Source organism: Olea europaea, chromosome 12, assembly GCF_002742605.1.
Source record: "Olea europaea var. sylvestris chromosome 12, O_europaea_v1, whole genome shotgun sequence".
Classification (NCBI taxonomy): domain Eukaryota; kingdom Viridiplantae; phylum Streptophyta; class Magnoliopsida; order Lamiales; family Oleaceae; genus Olea; species Olea europaea.
Genome location: NC_036248.1, coordinates 15,447,178 through 15,466,115, shown reverse-complemented (window position 1 = coordinate 15,466,115; position 18,938 = coordinate 15,447,178). Strand labels below are relative to the sequence as shown.

The 18,938-nt window shown below is 33.8% G+C and overlaps 1 protein-coding gene across 1 annotated transcript in view; it reads right to left on the bottom strand.

The window, feature by feature from the left end:
* The window catches only part of LOC111406664 (calpain-type cysteine protease DEK1-like), a 21,259-nt gene extending 10,803 nt beyond the window's left edge, over positions 1 to 10,456 (bottom strand). Inside the window, exons 1-9 of the mRNA XM_023036052.1 lie at positions 10,159 to 10,456; positions 9,801 to 9,978; positions 5,299 to 5,549; positions 4,349 to 4,531; positions 3,315 to 3,450; positions 2,862 to 2,992; positions 2,607 to 2,721; positions 1,539 to 2,517; positions 1,301 to 1,435 (exon numbers count right to left, since the gene is read on the bottom strand). Of these exons, the coding sequence (XP_022891820.1) occupies positions 1,301 to 1,435; positions 1,539 to 2,517; positions 2,607 to 2,721; positions 2,862 to 2,992; positions 3,315 to 3,450; positions 4,349 to 4,531; positions 5,299 to 5,549; positions 9,801 to 9,925 (2,055 nt within the window). The 5' untranslated portion in view covers positions 9,926 to 9,978; positions 10,159 to 10,456. The remainder of the gene's footprint in view (positions 1 to 1,300; positions 1,436 to 1,538; positions 2,518 to 2,606; positions 2,722 to 2,861; positions 2,993 to 3,314; positions 3,451 to 4,348; positions 4,532 to 5,298; positions 5,550 to 9,800; positions 9,979 to 10,158) is intronic.
* Between the last annotated feature and the right edge of the window lie 8,482 nt (positions 10,457 to 18,938).

Below are 18,938 nucleotides of genomic sequence, written 5' to 3'. Positions count from 1 at the left end.
GGGGGGAGAAGAAGATGATGCCCACATTTTCTTTCATTTTTTTTTTTTTTATTTATGGTTTATCTATTTAACTTATTTAATTAATGGGATAATATGCAAGTTACTATTTTGCCCTTACTAAAATAATCAAAATTGGAGTGAAAGTCAGTTCTTTGGTCAACTAACGGTGAAATGGATGGATTCCATCCATCTGGACTTCAACTGCATATTTATGAAAGGTTTGAGACCTTCACTGGCACAAAATGAAGGTTAGGGTAAAGTTTGCAAATATTAAAAAGGTTTGGGACCGCTACTGTAATTTTCCCTTATGAATATTAGAGAAGCTACAAGGATAAAATGGCAACATATTAAGGTATCACAAACCAGCGCAATCATTTGCAAAGATAATTTGCTGTGTTAGAATTGAATCAAAAATCAAAACTCTGTATAACATCATACCAACACTTCAAATTATAGGTGGTTAAGCTATATAAATTTATATCCACACACGAAAAAAGAAAATCTTTAGTTTGAGTTATTAGAGGGTTTCTAAAGTATGAGAAGACATTAAAGAAAGCAGAGAAGAAGATGATGCCCACATTTTCTTTCATTTTTTTTTTATTTATGGTTTATCTATTTAACTTATCTAATTAATAGGATAATATGCAAGTTACTATTTTGCCCTTACTAAAATAATCAAAATTGGAGTCAAAGTCAGTTCTTTGGTCAACTAACGGTGAAATGGATGGATTCCATCCATCTGGACTTCAGCTGCATATTTATGAAAGGTTTGAGACCTTCGCTGGCACAAAATGAAGGTTAGGGTAAAGTTTGCAAATATTAAAAAGGTTTGGGACCGCTGCTGTAATTTTCCCTTATGAGTATTAGAGAAGCTACAAGGATAAAATGGCAACATATTAAGGTATCACAAACCAGCGCAATCATTTGCAAAGATAATTTGCTGTGTTAGAATTGAATCAAAAATCAAAACTCTGTATAACATCATACCAACACTTCAAATTATAGGAGGTTAAGCTATATAAATTTATATCCACACACGAAAAAAGAAAATCTTTAGTTTGAGTTATTAGAGGGTTTCTAAAGTATGAGAAGACATTAAAGAAAGCATATGGCAGCATGTCATGTGATAATAAATCAATATCAAGCTCTTTAACAGGAAAATAATAACTTTAAACTGAACATTTCAGGCACATTGAAAAATTCAAACTGCGGCAAATGTTAATGCTTTTGCACCATCCAGTGACAACCAAAACCAGTGCTTTAACCTGAAACTCATTCAGATTTGTTAATTGATTAAATTTCTATCTAACAGAGTCAAAAATACCTTTCTTGGTTTTGAAGTCATGGACAATTCTTCAGATTGAAGAGACCTAAGGAAAGCCATGATTGAACAGACAACAGGAGATAAAAGCAGCACCGCGATGCCAAATTCAAACTACAAATCAAGTAATGAACAAAGAACCAATTAAGCAGTTGAAAAAGGTTCTTAACTTCAATGCACCGATCCATAATCTATCAGGTAAGAATGCCAACAGTACCTGTTGGTGTGTGACATCTATGAGGTGTATCGCCTCCGGGCGAAAAATGGCTACAATGGTGGTCTCAATGCTAAAGACAAAACTGAAGAGAACCCATGCACGTTCTGGGGTACCTGCTATATGATGCAACATTAGTCTACACAGTCGAAGCCACTTCTCCAATCCACGTAGCCTAAGTTCTTCTGAAAATGAAATCTGATTAGGCATCACATTGTCAACTCTGTTCGAGTCGATGATGTCTGCATTAGCATTGTCACGGTGATCTCTATCAGCATCCAAACTACTTCTCTGCAGTAGCGCGAGGATCCTTGGATCCAATCCATTCTCCTTCAGCATCACAGCAAAATTAGGGTCTAGACCTTTATCCTGCAGTAAACTGGTTAGCTCAAGCTCTCCTCGTCTTGATCTCCTTTTCAACATAGACGTAATCTGTGGATCGGTCAACTTCTCCTGGAATGCAAGTGCTAAATTCAAGTCCATTGCTTGATTTAGAGAGGTTGACGCACAAGACTCGCCGCCTTGGCTTTCCATACCACTACTAGAACAAACTACCAAAGAGCTATTATGGTCAAAATTCTTATCAGTATATGAAGGCCCAACTTCAGTTTCTTGAACTACTGAACGACAGGAACTGCTACGTAATGCTAAACTTGGTCGTCCACCGTCTATGCTCTTATCGCTGTGAATCCCTTCAACATTATTCCAGCTAGTAACCTCGCCGGTGCAAGGTGCTGTAGCAGTACCAAGGTGACCGGCATCAGCACTACTACTACGTTTTACACTTGAACCACAGCCTTCGGACGAGCTAGATGAGCTATTTTGATCTTTTCTGCGAAATCCTTCTCTAAGGCGAATTACTGTACCATGCAATGCATCTCTTCTGGCAGCTGATGGGTTTGTAATTGATAAATGACGAGAAACAGCAGCACCTAGTAGCACAGAAGCTACAACTGCATAACTGGTACAATGTCCTATAAACCTGAAACAAAGGAGGTGCAGCAGAAGTCATGAGGCCATGTAGTATCATAGATTTATTTGTAGTATCCGCTCATGAAGACTGAAACAAACCAGTAATGAACTCCAAAGCATATGAGGAAAACCCGAGATAAGCCAGCAACAAAAAGTGCAGCGACGCGATTTCTAAGAAGCTGATACCCATATAAGCATGCACCCATGTTCCAGTCTAGCAGAAAAAAATCAGGAGGTGAGGCAGAATATATCAAGAAATAATATTATTTAACGGAAAAAAATAAAAATAAAAATAGAACAAAACTGCATGCGTAGATATCATTATAATAGAACTCATATATGTAGTTGGCGTACCAAGAATAATAACAGCAGACGATGTAATAGCTCCAAGCCAATTTGACTCTTTTGCAGTCAGGCCATACAAGATGGAATATACCAGCAGAACAACAATGGAACCGAGATATAGAAGCCCAAGATGTGAAGCCCTGCAGAGATAATTTATTGATAAAACTATCAAACCAATAGCAAAGATAATAGAGGCTAAAAGAAAATACATTATGAAATCATAACCTAGAAAAACTCCCCGTAAACTAGAAAAACTTCGTTGATGTATATAGGAGCCTATTTTAAAAATGGGTGTACCATATAAGCAACTGCATACAAAATGTTCAGTTCATAAAGGCATAATGCGAAAAAGCACCAATTGTGGTAGCATACTGAAGAAATTTTCCAGAAAAGTCTCATGACCAAAAAACAGGAAACTTCAACAGAACATCATAACAGAAGAGCAATTAAAATAGGATTCACCTTCTAGATTGACGAGGATATAACTCGTTGGGGTCTGGTGGTTCTGTTAAGAAAGCCACCGGACCCACTTCAATACAATCCGAGTAAGCATATTTATATGCCCTTCGCACGTATTCATCCACATCCAAGCCACTGCCTATTGGAATTCAAACACAGATTACAGATAAATCAATAAACAAAATGGAAATAATACAATGTGAGAAAATCAGATTTGATTGCATTTGATTTAATTTGATTGATTTGTATGATTTTGTAAATTCCTAGTTTAAGGCTAGATTAGTTATTTACAATTTATTTTTATATCTTGTAGATTGTGTAACTACTAACTAGTTCATAGAATTATGAATGAGAATTACAGAAATTTGTTCTCTGAATTTCCACGTGGTATCTGAGCATGGTTCCTAATGGAATCAGTGGCACCCCATATAAATCTATCAATTCTCCCCTAGAGTTGATGTTAAAATTAAAAATAATGTAACAACAACAACAATAATAAATCCCAGCTATTATGAAATAAAATCAGTAGTCCTTTTTTCCTTCTTTGAGAGGAATTCTTTTGAGAGACGTCCAGTGTTATGCAAGTTGAAACCTCCTTCTTTCAACGAGGAACAGTGAGAGCACCTCTATAAGTTATTGGTCCAAACCTCTCAAGTCTCTTCTCCCTTGTGTTTTTTAGCACAAAGCTATTCCCTTAACAACCTTTAAGCACTTCAACCTAGAATCAAGTACTATGGATCATTGATTCTGGTGCATTAGACAACATGACTATCTACTCTTTTCCCCTTACAATCCTTGTCCAGGCAATTTGAAAATTAGAGTTACTAATGTTTCTTTGTCCTCCGTTGGAGGAAAAAGTTAAATCAAAGTTTCACCAAACATTACCCTACAATCTGTTCACGTTTTTTATCTTCTTGTAACCTTTTTGTCTTCTAGCAAAGTTACTGAAGATAAGAATTGTGTCATTAGAACTTTTCCATCTCCTGAATTTCAAACGAAACATTTTGATGCCCAAAGAAAAGAGTTGTATGGCTTACCATTGAATACCATCCTGCATATAAAAAGCATGTTGATTGCCAGGGCAATTGCTGACACACCAAAGAAAAATCCTGAAGGTGAATATTGCTCTGATGCTTTTACACCAGTTGTAACATACACAGCACAAAGTTCATATGCACAAAGCAATCCAACAGCCAGAAGAAGTAGAACAGCAACAGCCCCTGCACAAGGTAAATATGACGAGAGAATATAAATTGAATAGAAAAGGTCCATAAAAAGCATAAGAAAAATGCCAGGCTCTAACTAAATAATTAAGCAACTTGCAATTCCAACAAATATTAAACAACTCTTCGCTAAGTAAACTTACTATTACAACCTAAGAACTCATCCATATTCAACTTCTGTTTACTCTATTTTAAAGTAGCGTATTAATAATTGAGCTATAATAAAATAACCCAGATATGAAAACACCACTCAGAATTTAACAAAGAATAATTAGGAAGACCTGAAAGTTTTAACTGAATATTCAAGGCAATAAATTACACGTTACATTTATGTCCATTCAAAATCACATCCTCGTCCAATTAAGAGATGATATCATATGTAAAAAGGTTGCAAAAAATGCAGAAGTTTACAAAAGTAATAGAAAAAATAATTTTTGGATGAGTTGGGAAGCATTTCAAGAAATGGAATTTGAAAAAGGTTAAACATCAGAAATAGTGACAGGAGAGATCGCACATGAGGTACTTGTCCTGTTAGGCCAATGGAACCTGGGAAATTAAAAGTCAACACTCTTAGCTTCCCAAGAAAGGTCTCTGTTATATTCTTCCACCACGTCAATTAATAAGGGACCAATCATATTCAAATAGGTTCCACATCAATTTTATATAGAAAAACTGGACATTGGACAGTGAGCTGAAGGAAATATAGGTGGAGCCAAGCCCCACTAACAAAAGCTTGAGGGTAACTAATAAAAGGTAATACATACTTGAGCTTTGCCATTGTGTTCTCCACCAAAGCATAATCGAATAGAATGCCAAAACAAGAGCAACTCCAGCCATTATGACAGCTAGACCAATTATGTCTTGACCTAATATCAAAATCAACCAACTTCCCCAAAAGATAAGTACCGCCACTGGTGAAATTACAATCATCCAAGCACAGAGAGAGAGAAAACCACATAACATTCCCAACTGTGGTCCTTGTAAAAATTCTGGCCATTTTCTAGCAAAGATCCAACTGAAAAGGTAAAAAATAAAAATAATAAAATATTCAGTCAGAATACAAGATAAAAGTGTTTTGATGAACATACTGCGAAATAGACCATCCTGAACAGAAAGGAATTCTCATAATCAATCAATTAATGCATGATGAAAAAATATAGCCAGCTATGCATGGATAACCTTAAAACATCCAATTACATGAAGTAATATTGTAGGAAGCTCGAAGTAAATAATTTTCAGTCACTTTATGTCAAAAGATCCTTGAAGTCAATGCAGAAAACAGAGGAAATATCATTTAGCTATGATGCACCAACACGGACACAAGTATCCGACACGATACACGTCAGATACGTCGACACAAGATTTTTTAAAAAAGTACCGACATGACACGTTAATTAAATTCTGTAAAATTCTCTATTTATATAGTATAAATTTTATTTTACACATGTTATTAATTTTTTTTGTTTAATTCTTTTAAATATTAGTGCCTATTTGTTATTTGCTAATAATCTTGAGTAAAAAATAAATAATATTTTTAATAAAAAATGAAAAATGTTTATGATAGTGTCCAAAGAGTGTCAGTATCAACATGTGTCGGACACGGACACCTTATCCTAATTGAAGTGTCCGTGCTACAGAGTCATTCAAAGAAGGAAGATTATATTCTAACTCTTTCTACTCCTAAGGGCTACGAATATACAAAGGAGATTTCGAATAACCGTAAATCAATTAAATTATTACCATTGCCCAGCAATTTTTATTAATCACAAGCCTAAATTGGAACCCAGGATGTGCCAAGTAAAAAGACTATTATTTATTATTTTCAAAATAATAGTACTGAGCATTTCAGCTGTTTGGGTTGAATAAAAATTAAATTTTTAGTACATTTTGATATAAGTTAGTTAAATTTATGGTTGAAAAGTTAATGTTGTGGGTCCCATGAAATGTGTGATTAAAAATGAGTTTTAAGAAATGGAAGCCAAACCCAAACAGGGCTTATATTTCTCTTTCTACAACAAAATGACAATAACAATAAAAAGAAAGTGATAATGAAAAAAGCTACATGATGAGGAAAAGATGAATGAGAAGTGAAAACACAACTTCTCTTTAAATAAACAAAGACGAATTATAATGAGTTCCTAGCTAAGCACCTATACTTGTAAACTTATTACGTATCCAAGTTTCGATACTCTCCGATACCATTCGATATGTACCGGATACTGTTATTTAATTATTTTATATATTTTTAAAATTTTCGATACGTAATTGATACGTATTTTTTAATTATTTTTTGTTTTTGCATAATTTTCGATACGTATCCAATATTTCACGTTTCCCGTGCACCTTTAAAACAAAACATTACTTTGAAAATTCTTGTGCAACCTTCTTTTTCATCTAGTGCGGAAAGAAATTAGAGTACATACTTTTTGTGCATTCTACGAGAAGGAATAATATAACTCCACAACAAGCAAAAAACTTGATTTTCATTCGTAGCAATTACGTCTTTTATTGAAAAAATTAGATCTCTATTCAAAAGGAAAATCCAAAATGTGAAACATTGCCGAAAGCTCATTTGATACTCTTAAAGGTGTTGGATTACTTGCAGTTACTAATCTATCATTGAATGAGCCTAAGTTAGAGTGTGTTATTTTTAATGATAATGAAGAAATTGATATTGATGATATTGAAGAAAATGAAGTTTCAACAATTAATGATTAAGATAAAGTGCTTTATTTTTTTTTTTTTATCATCATGCTTTTGTGCTAATTCTTTTTATATTAATAAATTATGTTGATTAAGATAAAGTGCAAATCATCATTGAATGAGCCTGAGTTAGAGAGTGTTATTTCCAAAAATAATGAAGAAATTGATATTGATGATATTAAAGAAAATGAAGATTCGACAATTAATGATTATGATAAAGTGCTTTGATATTTTATTTTATTTTTTTATCATCACGCTTTTGTGCTAATTTTTTTTTAATATTAATAAATTATGTTGAATCTTATAACAAGTACCAACGTATACAAATTTTTTCAAAAAAATCGTATCCGAATTACGTATCCATATCCGTGCTTCTTAGGTTCCTAGGGCAACCAGTTGCATATTTTACTTTTTTCCTCTCTTTTTTTATTTCAGTTAGAATAAATAGCAGGGCTACACACACACACATATTTGTAATTGCATGGACGAGTATGTTGTCCATTGACAATATTGCAGAAAATAGAGGAAAAATAAAGAATATAGACAATAGCACACATAAGATTTATGTGGAAATTCACTAGTATTTATAAATTATGGAATAACCTAACTTCACTTGTATTCAATTTCCAACTCACTCTCAAAAGCACCACCATTATAAGGCTTATGTCTTTTTGTAGGTCAAAGATTATAAATAAAAAATAAAAATCGTTACAAGAAGAAAGATTCGTGTAAAAAATCATACACTATAAAAAATAAAAATCGTTACAAGAAGAAAGATTCGTGTAAAAAGTCATACACTAGAATTAGGATTAAAAGGGTGTTTGGTGGGGATTAAAATTAGATTTTTTAGCAAATTGTGATAGAAGTTTTTGAAATGTATGATTGAAAAGTTGTGGAGCCCATTAAATATATGGTTAATATTGATTGTTTCACCTTGATTTAGATTCAAATCAGATTTTAATCCGTACCATTCGGGTTGTAAGTTTCAAGATTCTGTGCTCTTGAATCACTGATTTAAATCCAAACTTTCATGTCAAATAATCAATTGATTCAGATTGTTTGAACTAAGTAATCAGAGGAAAACACGATAAAGTGGTTATTCCTTTGGCACGATTGGCATATTGTAGACTATGTGTTGATCGCCAAAAGACAAGGAGAACTTGAGGGTACCCAGTCACACACTTTCTCTGCATAAATTGCTCAAATATTGAGGTGTATTTAATATCCGACGTGATATACCTTAACAAATGGTTATTTCTCAATAAATGGCATTTTTTACAACAATTCAAGAAATTACTAATGGAGGATCAAGAGCAGACATTAAATAGTAAAACCATGGTTTAAACGCAGCTAGCACTTGTTTGCTAGTTATTTCAAGAAATAGCGACCTCACAAGCTACAACTTGTAAACTACTTCCAGAACAGCTATTATGTCATGCATATCAACCTGGCAACTTATTGATAAGCTACCAATTAGAAACCCCAACAACCACCACCTACCCAATAAAAAAAAGCTCTTTTAGTAACAAAACTATATTGTGCATTATTGCCCTTTGGTGGCTTTTTACTTAGGCATGCCTGTCGCTTGAGAAGTTGAATTGTGAAATATAGAGAGGAGCAAAACTAGTGAGGTAAAAAATTAGTGAATGTTCGTTCATCCCACTTGGGGAAATGAGGAAACAAACACTTAAAATAGATAAAGAAACCTCATATATCCTTTCCAGATATGTTTCTAGAATTAATAAAGCATGTCCTCCACCCCTTCTGTTTGAAATAAACTTCCCGCCGATTTGCTCCTCAATTTCCATATTTTCCTTTTTTTAGTAAGCCTAGCATTAGTAACAAACATGTACGCAGAAGAAATACCATCAAAAGCCACAAAATTATTAACAAAAAAGAAAAAATAATGCTGAAAATCATTTGTCAGACAAACTAATTTTGGCACTTCTCTTCGCAAATAGAGAATGTTCTTGCCATTATTGTGATCAGACATCGTAAAGGAATCAAATGATGGGAACCATAATATAGACATGTATGATTTTAATATTAACATAAATTATTCAACCATTTCTCCCTTTGAATCACTTAATGAACGATGCTTAACAGCAACCGACAATTTCCTTAAATTTCTCATTCTCCCCTGCTTCATCTTGACTGGTTTCTACTGTGATTTACACTCGAGAGATACTTCATAATCTTAATAACCATTTCAACAACATTCAGATCAAATGCTTTATATCACTCTCATCTCATATCACAGCCGCATTAAATTAGAAGTCTCCTTCATCCCATCCCGTGCAGGTCATTTCATGCGGTGGCAATTTTTGCATTCACCACACAGTATATTCAAGCAAGTACAACATGGGGTTATTTAAGGTCCTTCAATACGACATTATGTCATTTAATAATCTTGTTTGGTAAGCAATATTGGAGAATATTATAACAAGATGCATTTATTATAATTTTCACATCATAATAAACAAGTCTCCATTTAACCCAATTATTGTGATCTAAAAAGATAATCAGAAAATGATTAGAGATAACCAGATTGGAAAATCATCACCTATAAATCCGCCATGGCCTCCAGTTCACCAGCCACAGTATAACAAAAGATGCAGAACCCAGAACCGAGAAAAGGGTCCCCGAAATTACACATGCCAGCATCAACCCGTGCTCCTTTCCTTCCATTTCCTCCCGTTTTCTCTCTCGACTAGAAATAGTACAAAGATCACCCGAAAAACCTAAAATTGACATGCTCAATAATTAGTTAATTAGAAGAATCAAACCGTGAGCCAAAAAAGAACTCGTATAATGAAGTAAAGTCAATCCAATTCCCCATTTGTTCAAAGATAAGTAAACCAAAAATTTGCAAGACTTGAGGGAATACAAAGTGGGTCTTGACATAAGCATTATTAGCTTACCTATTTCGGTGAAAATTGGTGCATTTCTTCCGAGATTTCAGCCAAGAAAGCTAGGATGCCTGAGCAAACTGTCTGGCCCCACCATAATTGAGTGAAAATATGCTAGGGTTTTGCCCTCTTCTGTGAGCTGGAGCCTACCTCAAGAAGATAGATTTTTGAGTTTTCTACTTTGGATGAGTTTATGTAAACACAGATTATTTTTAAAACCCTATTCTGAAATTAGAGAGAAGAAGGAAGGGGGGAAGGTGCAGAATAAGAGTCAAGCGTGCGAGTGTGAGTATAAATAAAGAAAGAGGAAATTCAATGGAGGTCTGGTCGTAAATAATAAAGTAACGGTCTGAGAACTTTGTCCTAGAATTGACGTATTAGCAGGTGTTGAGGATTTCTTATTGTAACTTTTAAGCTATTAATTGACTTTTTTAACCATAAGCCTGATTTTTTAAAAACTCACTTTTAATCACAAATTTAATCAATAAATTTTACACTTAAAGTCAAATTTTACTTTTTATTGATTGTAACTTATAAACTATTAATCGACTTTTTTAGTTCTTGTTTGAGCATCATTTTTAAAAATTTTATTTTCTATGACATATTTTTTAAATAAAATAATTTTACACGTAAATTAAAAAAAAAATCTTACTTTTTAAGTGCACATTCTTAAGAAAAACTCACTATTCAAATTTATGAAAGTACATAAAGACTTTTTGTTTTAATGGAAGGGGAAATTTAGAGCTTGTTTGGTAATAATTTTGAGAATTGATTTTTTAACTGTTGAATAGAAAAGTGGGTCGCATCTATGAGAGAAATAGTAAAAAATGACAATTTAAATAGTGAAATAATGGTAAAAAAAATTGATATTTTGGGGTGAAAAATCAATACCAAACACCCCCTTAGTCAATTTCAAAAATGGTATGTAGTAGATATATAACACTAGATTTGTTGTCCACTCTACCGTACGACCAATAAAAAATTTACACATCACCTAACATACATGTCAACAACGGCTTTTAACTTCTGTAAATAAATTTCCTTCAAGCATCTCTAATCATGGTATAAAATAAATTTTAAATTTTGATTTAAGTTTCTAAAGTGGTAAAAAACATCTTAAATTGAGATATGCAAAGGAAATGTAAACTGCATTTTTGACATAAAATGTGGAAAAAAAAAAGTATGTTAATTTACAACTTTTTTTATATCAACAAGGGGTAGAGTGGATTTAAATCTTTTTGTTTAGTAAAATTAAATTTTAGATTCACATGGATGTAAACAAGAGTGCAAAAGTAGTTTTGAAGATATTATTTTACATTCAATTTTACACCATCATAGGAGATGCTCTTAGAACAACTATTTTGATTACAAGCCAAAGTGGGAAGAAAAAGAAGAAGGTGAAAATGGGAAAATAACCCTCCAAGTTTGAGGGCCAATATTTTCTCTCAAAGAAATTTTCGATATCCCACTTTTAGCTCGTGTTGATTCTCATTATTTTCAAATTACATTTTTTTCTTTTTTCTTTTCAACCACATATCCTCCAAAACACTAATATTATACACAAATTCATAACTTTTTTCTTATTTTTTAACTACACAATCATCACCAGTCTACTGTTTCAAAATGTATTATTGCATAAAAATGGGGCTCATACAGGCTCTTAAATTGTTGATGTTGGATACCGTCATTAATGCTCCATTCGATCAAAGTTTTAGGTTTCATGCGAGGCTCGATTTCTTGAGTCTAACACCTATTTTACCATCCTTAATGGGTGTAAGAAGATATGCCAAAATATTTGAAAACTGAGTCCATTATTAGTTCTTTGATGACGACAAAATTGAAATTCTTAATTATATAAATAATTATATTCATTGTAAGCGACTACCATAATCATCCTAAATGACATTTATTTAACCCTCGATTGGCCCCATTTCTACCATCTTTTAATCCATTTTTTTACCTTTTGATATGTCAGTAGAATCCATCAGTACAGTGAATACTGCAACAAAATGCACTTTTATGCCAAAAATACTCTTTTGTCCCTAATATATAAAAAGGAGAATGTGAAGTTACTATAAAAATCAACAGTAACTTGTTCCATTTTATCTCACTGTAGCATTTTTTTCTCTTTTTTTTAAAGTGGGGGGTAAAAATGACGTCGTTTTTCTTTTCTTTTCTTGATATATATATTTTATTATACAGTAAAAGAGGCAATCTAAATTTACTCTAACACGCAACTTTCCATAACTCCAATTGGTTGGAATTATTAAAAAATAAAAATACTAGTAATAGGACAAAAAATATTTCTAAAATGTAAAAATTTGAAGAGAAAGGAATTTTAAATTGAGAAAAAAAATTATAATTTAAACAACACAAAAAAGAAAAAAAAATTTAAAATGTAAAAAGTTACAAGTAAATTTTTTGAAGAGAAATGAATTTTAAATTGAAAAAAAAAACCTCTGTGCACGGAGACTTTTGCCTCCGTGGAGACATGTCTCCATGCACAGAGAAGTCTGTGCACGAAGGCAAAAGTCTTCGGGCATGGAGACACAAAGAAGTCCCTGTGCACGGAGGCAAAAGTCTCCGTGCATAGAGACAAATGTCTCCATGCACACCTCCGTGCATGAAGGCTTTTGCCTTCGTGAATTTAAATTATTTTTTTAACACATTAAAGATAAATTTTTTTGTCAATTTAAAATTCTTTTTGATTTTTTTCTTATGATAATAAAACTTAAATTTTCAATTTTAACTAAATAATATTTATATATTATTTATTTAATTTTCGTAACTTTATTTTATTTTATTTTATTTTTATTATATATTTTTTGAAAATTGTTTTGAAATTTCTTTTTTCTTTGTATTATAAATTTTTTTTCAATTTAAAATTCTTTTAGTTTAAAACGTATCCCTACTGTATAAAAATGAAATGTGGAGTTTCTTCCCTGTCCCTACTATTATTATCCATATCCCTACTATATAAAAGGGCAAATCTAGAGGTACTGTAGAGGCAACAATGCATTCTTCCATTTTATCTCACTGTAGCTTTTCCTTTTCTTTTTAATTATGGGATAAAAAATGGCGTCGTTTGTCTTCAATCATTTCTCTATTTTCACACAACACTTTACTTACAACCATCAATTTCACTGCAATATTTCTCCAATTCCACTGCAATATTTCTCCATTTTCACATATTACTTTACCTCATCCAATCCAACTGATAAAGAAAAGAAATTGAATTATTTAACAAATTAAATAGCAAAAAAATCACAGAAAAATAAAAAAGAAACAAAAAAATTATTCTAAAATTTTTAATTAAATTGAAATAATTAAAAATTTTAATTAAAATTGAGAAAATTACGTTTTATAATAAAAAAAGAATTTTAAATTGAAGAAAAAAATTATTTATAATATAAAAAACAAGAAATTTTAAAACAATTTTCAAAAAAAAAATAATAATAAAAACAAAACAAATTAAAAAGAGAAAGTTATCTTATCCATAATTATAGAAATATTAATTATTTATTTCTTGAAAAAAGGAAAAGAAAAAAGAAAAAAAATTCGAGCAACCTCTCTATGCACGGAGAGCGCACACGGAGCACTACACGGAGTGCACTCCGTGAACGGAGAGTGTGAAGTGCACTCTCAATTACTATTTGCTACTTTTTATTCCCCTTTTTCTTTCTTGGCTTGGCCTTATACGCTATTTCTCTTTTCCATATTTTTCCTTTGATTCTAGGTTAGCATTTGAAAAAAATCTCTCTCTAAAATGGAGATTTCGCTCTTGTTGCCTCTCTCGATTTCTCCAGGTATCTATATACTCAATTCGCACTACAAATATGATGAGGTTTCTTAACGGAGATGATGAGCCACAGATGCTATCATTGCAAACTCCTATTTCAACGACGACCAATATGATTGTCGGACCAGCGGGGCAAATTCACATTGTATACTGTGATGAAAAAAGGAGGTTTCAATTGGATCTCGAGGTCGTGGCGGTGTTCAGCTCGTCAAGGAACCCCATTGGTGTAGTCTGCGTCTATGGCCGGTGATAAGTATGTTTTTGCACACTTATTTAGGTCACAAATATGACTTAATTACGAGCAAAATGATTGAATTGTAATTTAATTTCGTTACATTTGTGAATTGTAGGGAACACCGATGAACATGGTGAAATTCAAGAGAAAAGACGCGAAAAATGACTAAAATGACGCAAAGTGAAAGTTCAGGGACCAAGGTGCAATTATTCAAAAGTTGACCCGATGAACAAATCAAGAAATTGATTGAGCCAAATGCTAATTGATGATATCTTGGGATGATGGAATGGAAAAAATGAAGAAAATATATCAAGAAGTGAAAGATTCAAGTAGATGGACCAAATTAGAGAAAATAAAAGTTAGAGTCTGCCATGCAGTCGCATGGTAGAACTCTCGTGCGGTCACACGAACGAGTGCAGGGAATTCTGGAGACAGCATGGCATAACCATGCGTCTGCATGGATTAAAGCCATGCGGTCGCATGGTAGGTTTCCGACTCGAAAATTTTACTTTTCTTATACGATTGAAACTCTTTTGGTAACCTAATTTTCACGCGATATAAATACCAAAAGTCGTCTAGAAAGAGGAGAACGTAATTGGAGGTAGAAAAACACTTCTTGGAGAGGATTTTGAGTGCAAGAACGAAGATTGGCACGAACAGTATCAAGATTTCTTCAATATTTCATAACCCGGTGATGCATTTTATTCAAAACCTGATGTATTTTGTTATTTTAACTATGTTAGGCTAGATTCTCATGTGCTAGGAGATCAATGTACCATGCAGTTAGATCTTTAATTTTCTAGTTTTGCAATTTGACATTAAGACATATTTCTATTATTTTGAATGATTTATATGCAATTATTGTTTCCGCAATTAAGGGCTCGTAATTGTGTGAGTTTGGGTAATTTATTTTTGCATTCGAGAGAATTGGAATAGATTCGACATAATATAAATCATCGTAGAGTCCGATAGGAGATAGAAATATACCACTATGCTTTACGTGAATCTTTAAGTGTTCATAAAACTACATGCATTTTTACATATGCACTTATCATAGAAATATAGGCCGGTGGTATGTAGAAATAGGTTTGATACATCTCGAGAGAGAGTATTGGATAGACTTAGGAACATTTATTCGTCAACAAATGAAATGTGTTGTCATATTGTGAAACTAGGGTTTAAAGTGATAATTGCATGTGAAATCGTGATCCTAGTGTGTTTAATTTCTATTGATTACAGCAACGTGTGTTCTCAACATTTGATTTCATTCTAGAGTGTTAAAATATTGTTTTGCATATTGATTTCAATTCAATCATAAAATTTGCATAATTAGTGTTTCTTTCCAAAATTAGGGTTTAATTAGGTCTACATTCACTTTGATAATTTAGTTTCGGTTAAGGCTACGATAGATAAAATTTGAACTAATCAATCTCTGTGGGACAATATTCGGACTCATTTAATCCACTTTATTACTTGTTAACAAACCGTACACTTGCGGTAGTTTTAAATCGAAAGAAAATATTTCGTGAACAAGTTCTTGGCGCCGTTGCCGAAGATTGAGTTTAATTTAATTTTATTCTTCTAGGCACTAATTCGAACTTCAATTTTTATTTTGCTAGTATAATTTTGTTTTTATTTCTATTTTAAGTGATTATCCTTTATTTGTGTTTTAGTTATTTAATTTGTTTGAATCTCAGTGCTCGTACTGGTTTTATCTTTCAGATTTGCATGTCACGATCGACTGGAGGAGAATTGATTCCAGCTGATCCTGAAATCGAGTGCACCTTTCATCGACTACAAAGAGATCACTAAGAAGCACAAGTACAAATGGCTAACGAACTGAATAATCTCATTATTCAAGCTAATGAAGGAGAGGCAATGGATGAAGGAAACGAGATTCTGGGAGATTTAATGACTCCTCAAGTAATTCAAAGTTAATCCAGCATAGTGTATCCACCGTTTGGACAACCAAATTTCCAATTGAAGACAAATGTGATACAACTATTTCAAAATGGACATCAGTTCTATGGCAAGGCCGAGGAGAATCCACATACACACATATCTCGATTTTTGGATATGTGTCAACATTTCAGATACCAAGGGATTTCGGACGACGCTATTAGGCTAAGGCTGTTTCCACACACATTACGAGACAGAGCATTTGAATGGTTGGATTCACTTTCGGTTGCAAGTATTACTCATGGAACGAGTTGGCACACAAATTCTGCACAAAAATTTTTCTCACCAGCCAAGATAGCGAAGTTGAGACATGACATATCAGTATTCAGTGAAGGAGAAACCGAATCATTTGACGAAGTTTGGAACAGATTCAAGAATATGCTCCGGAAGTGCCCTCAAGATGGGTTTGACAAAAAGACTCAAATCTGATTCTTCTACACAAGGTTACTTCCATACCACAAGAACACGGTGGATTCAGCATCAGATGGCTCAATATCTACACGAACAGTTGATGGAGCATTGAAATTATTTGAGAGAATGGCTACCACATCAGCCATGTGGTCTTCTGAGAGGGCTGTTCCAAGAAAAGCTCCGAGTGTCTACGAGGTGGATACTATTCAGTAATATCTACAAAAATCGACTCTCTGTATCACAAGGTGAAAAGCATATCATAAGTAGCACAAGCGAAAAAGAGTAATTGCGAGGAATGTGGAGCTGAGTATAAAATATCAGAATGCCCAATACTCATGCAAGGAATTGAGCAAGCAAACTATGCACAGTGGGGACAACGCCAACTACATAATCAATATGGAGAAACTTTCAATCCTAGTTGGAAGAAGCATCCCCACTTCTCTTGGAGCAACAAGAATCAAAATAGGCCACATTGGCAATTTCAACAATAAGAGAAGAGGCATCAGTTGGAAGATATGATAGAAAAATTCATGGAGAAAGCCGAAACTACATTTCAAAATCAAAATGCAGCCATTAAAAATTTGGAAACTTAGGTGGGGCAGTTAGCTATCGCATTTACTGGTAGAACACTGGGTAACTTGCCAAGTAACACAGAAATCAATCCCAAAGAGCAAGCCAAGGCCATTACAACTCGAAGTTGAGTACAACTACCTGAAATCCATGTCAAGAGACCGGGTGTGATTGCAGAGATATTTTCTCCTACTGAAAAAGAGACTGTTGTACAAGATGAACAATCGAAGGAATCAACTCTAAAGGAAAATTCAGAAAAGTCATAGGATAAGGCCAAAGTCACAGTCAACCCATACGAGCCTCCGATTCCCTTTCCACAACGGTTGAAGAAGCAAAAATTGGAGTAACAGTACAAAAAATTCCTAGAAGTCTTCAAAAAGCTTCATATCAACATCCCACTAACCGATGCACTATTCTAAATGCCCAGCTATGCGAAGTTTCTCAAAGATATTATATCAAACAAACGCAAGCTGGGCATACAGTGCCAAAATCCAAAGAAAGCTCCTACCAAAACTGAAAGACCTAGAGAGTTTTACTGTTCTTTGCACTATTGGTGAAGTCTATTTTGATAAAGTATTATGTGACCTCGGTGCAAGTATTAATTTAATACCTCTGTCTGTTTTCAGGAAACTCGGCTTGGGAGAAACTAAAGCGACTATTGTAACATTTCAGCTGGCTGACAGGTCACTGACACATCCCAGAGGAATAATTGAAGATGTGCTTATCAAAGTTGAGAAGTTCATATTCCCAGCGAATTTTCTTATCTTGGACATGGAAGAAGACAATGACATCTCATTGATACTTGGCAGACCATTTCTAGCAACAGGGAGAGCGTTAATTGATGTCCAAAGGGGGCAGTTGATCTTAAGATTGGGAGAGGAGCGGATATCGTTCAATGTTTTTAAGGCCATGAAACTACCAGCAGAATCAGATAGCTATTACCAGGTTGACATCATTGACAAGGCAGTACAAGAAACGTTTACTTCACGGCCCATCTGATGCCTATGAGGCATGCATTACACAATCCCAATCGGTACAGTCAGATTCTTTTGAAATTGAAACATGTGCAAGGTTTTTGGAGACCAACCTGCCATACATCCGAAAAAGGCACTTCGAGGAACTGGGGACGGGAAATGCAAAGCCACTGCCATCCATTCAGCAGCCGCTAGTTTTAGAAGTCAAGCAACTACCGCCACATCTCAGATATACATATTTGGGGGAGTTAAATATACTTTCAGTAATCATTTCGAACACAGTTAGTGAGGTGAAGGAAGAAAAATTGCTCAGGGTAGTCATAGAGAACAAGATGACGATTGGGTGGACAATAGCTGACATTAAAGGGATCAGCCCTTCTCTGTGTATGCATAAAATTCTAATGGAAGAAAATTGCAAGCCAAGTATAGAGGGTCAGAGAAGATTGAATCCGAACATGAACGAAGTAATCAGGACAGAGATATTGAAATTACAGGATATAGGAATTATCTACCCAATTTCAGACAGTGCATGGATCAGTCCAGTTCAAGTGGTGCCGAAAAATGGGGAATCACAGTGGTGAAAAACGAGAAAAATAAATTAATTCCTACCAGAACAGTGACGGGATGGAGAGTTTACATCGATTATCACAAACTAAACACAGCTACACAAAATGATCACTTCCCACTCCTATTCATTGATTAGATGTTGGAGAGGTTGGCTGGACATTCATACTACTGCTTCCTTGATGGATACTCGGGCTACAATCAGATACCTGTCGCACCGGATGATCAGGAGAAGACCACTTTCACTTGCCCCTACGGTACTTTTGCATATCGTAGGATG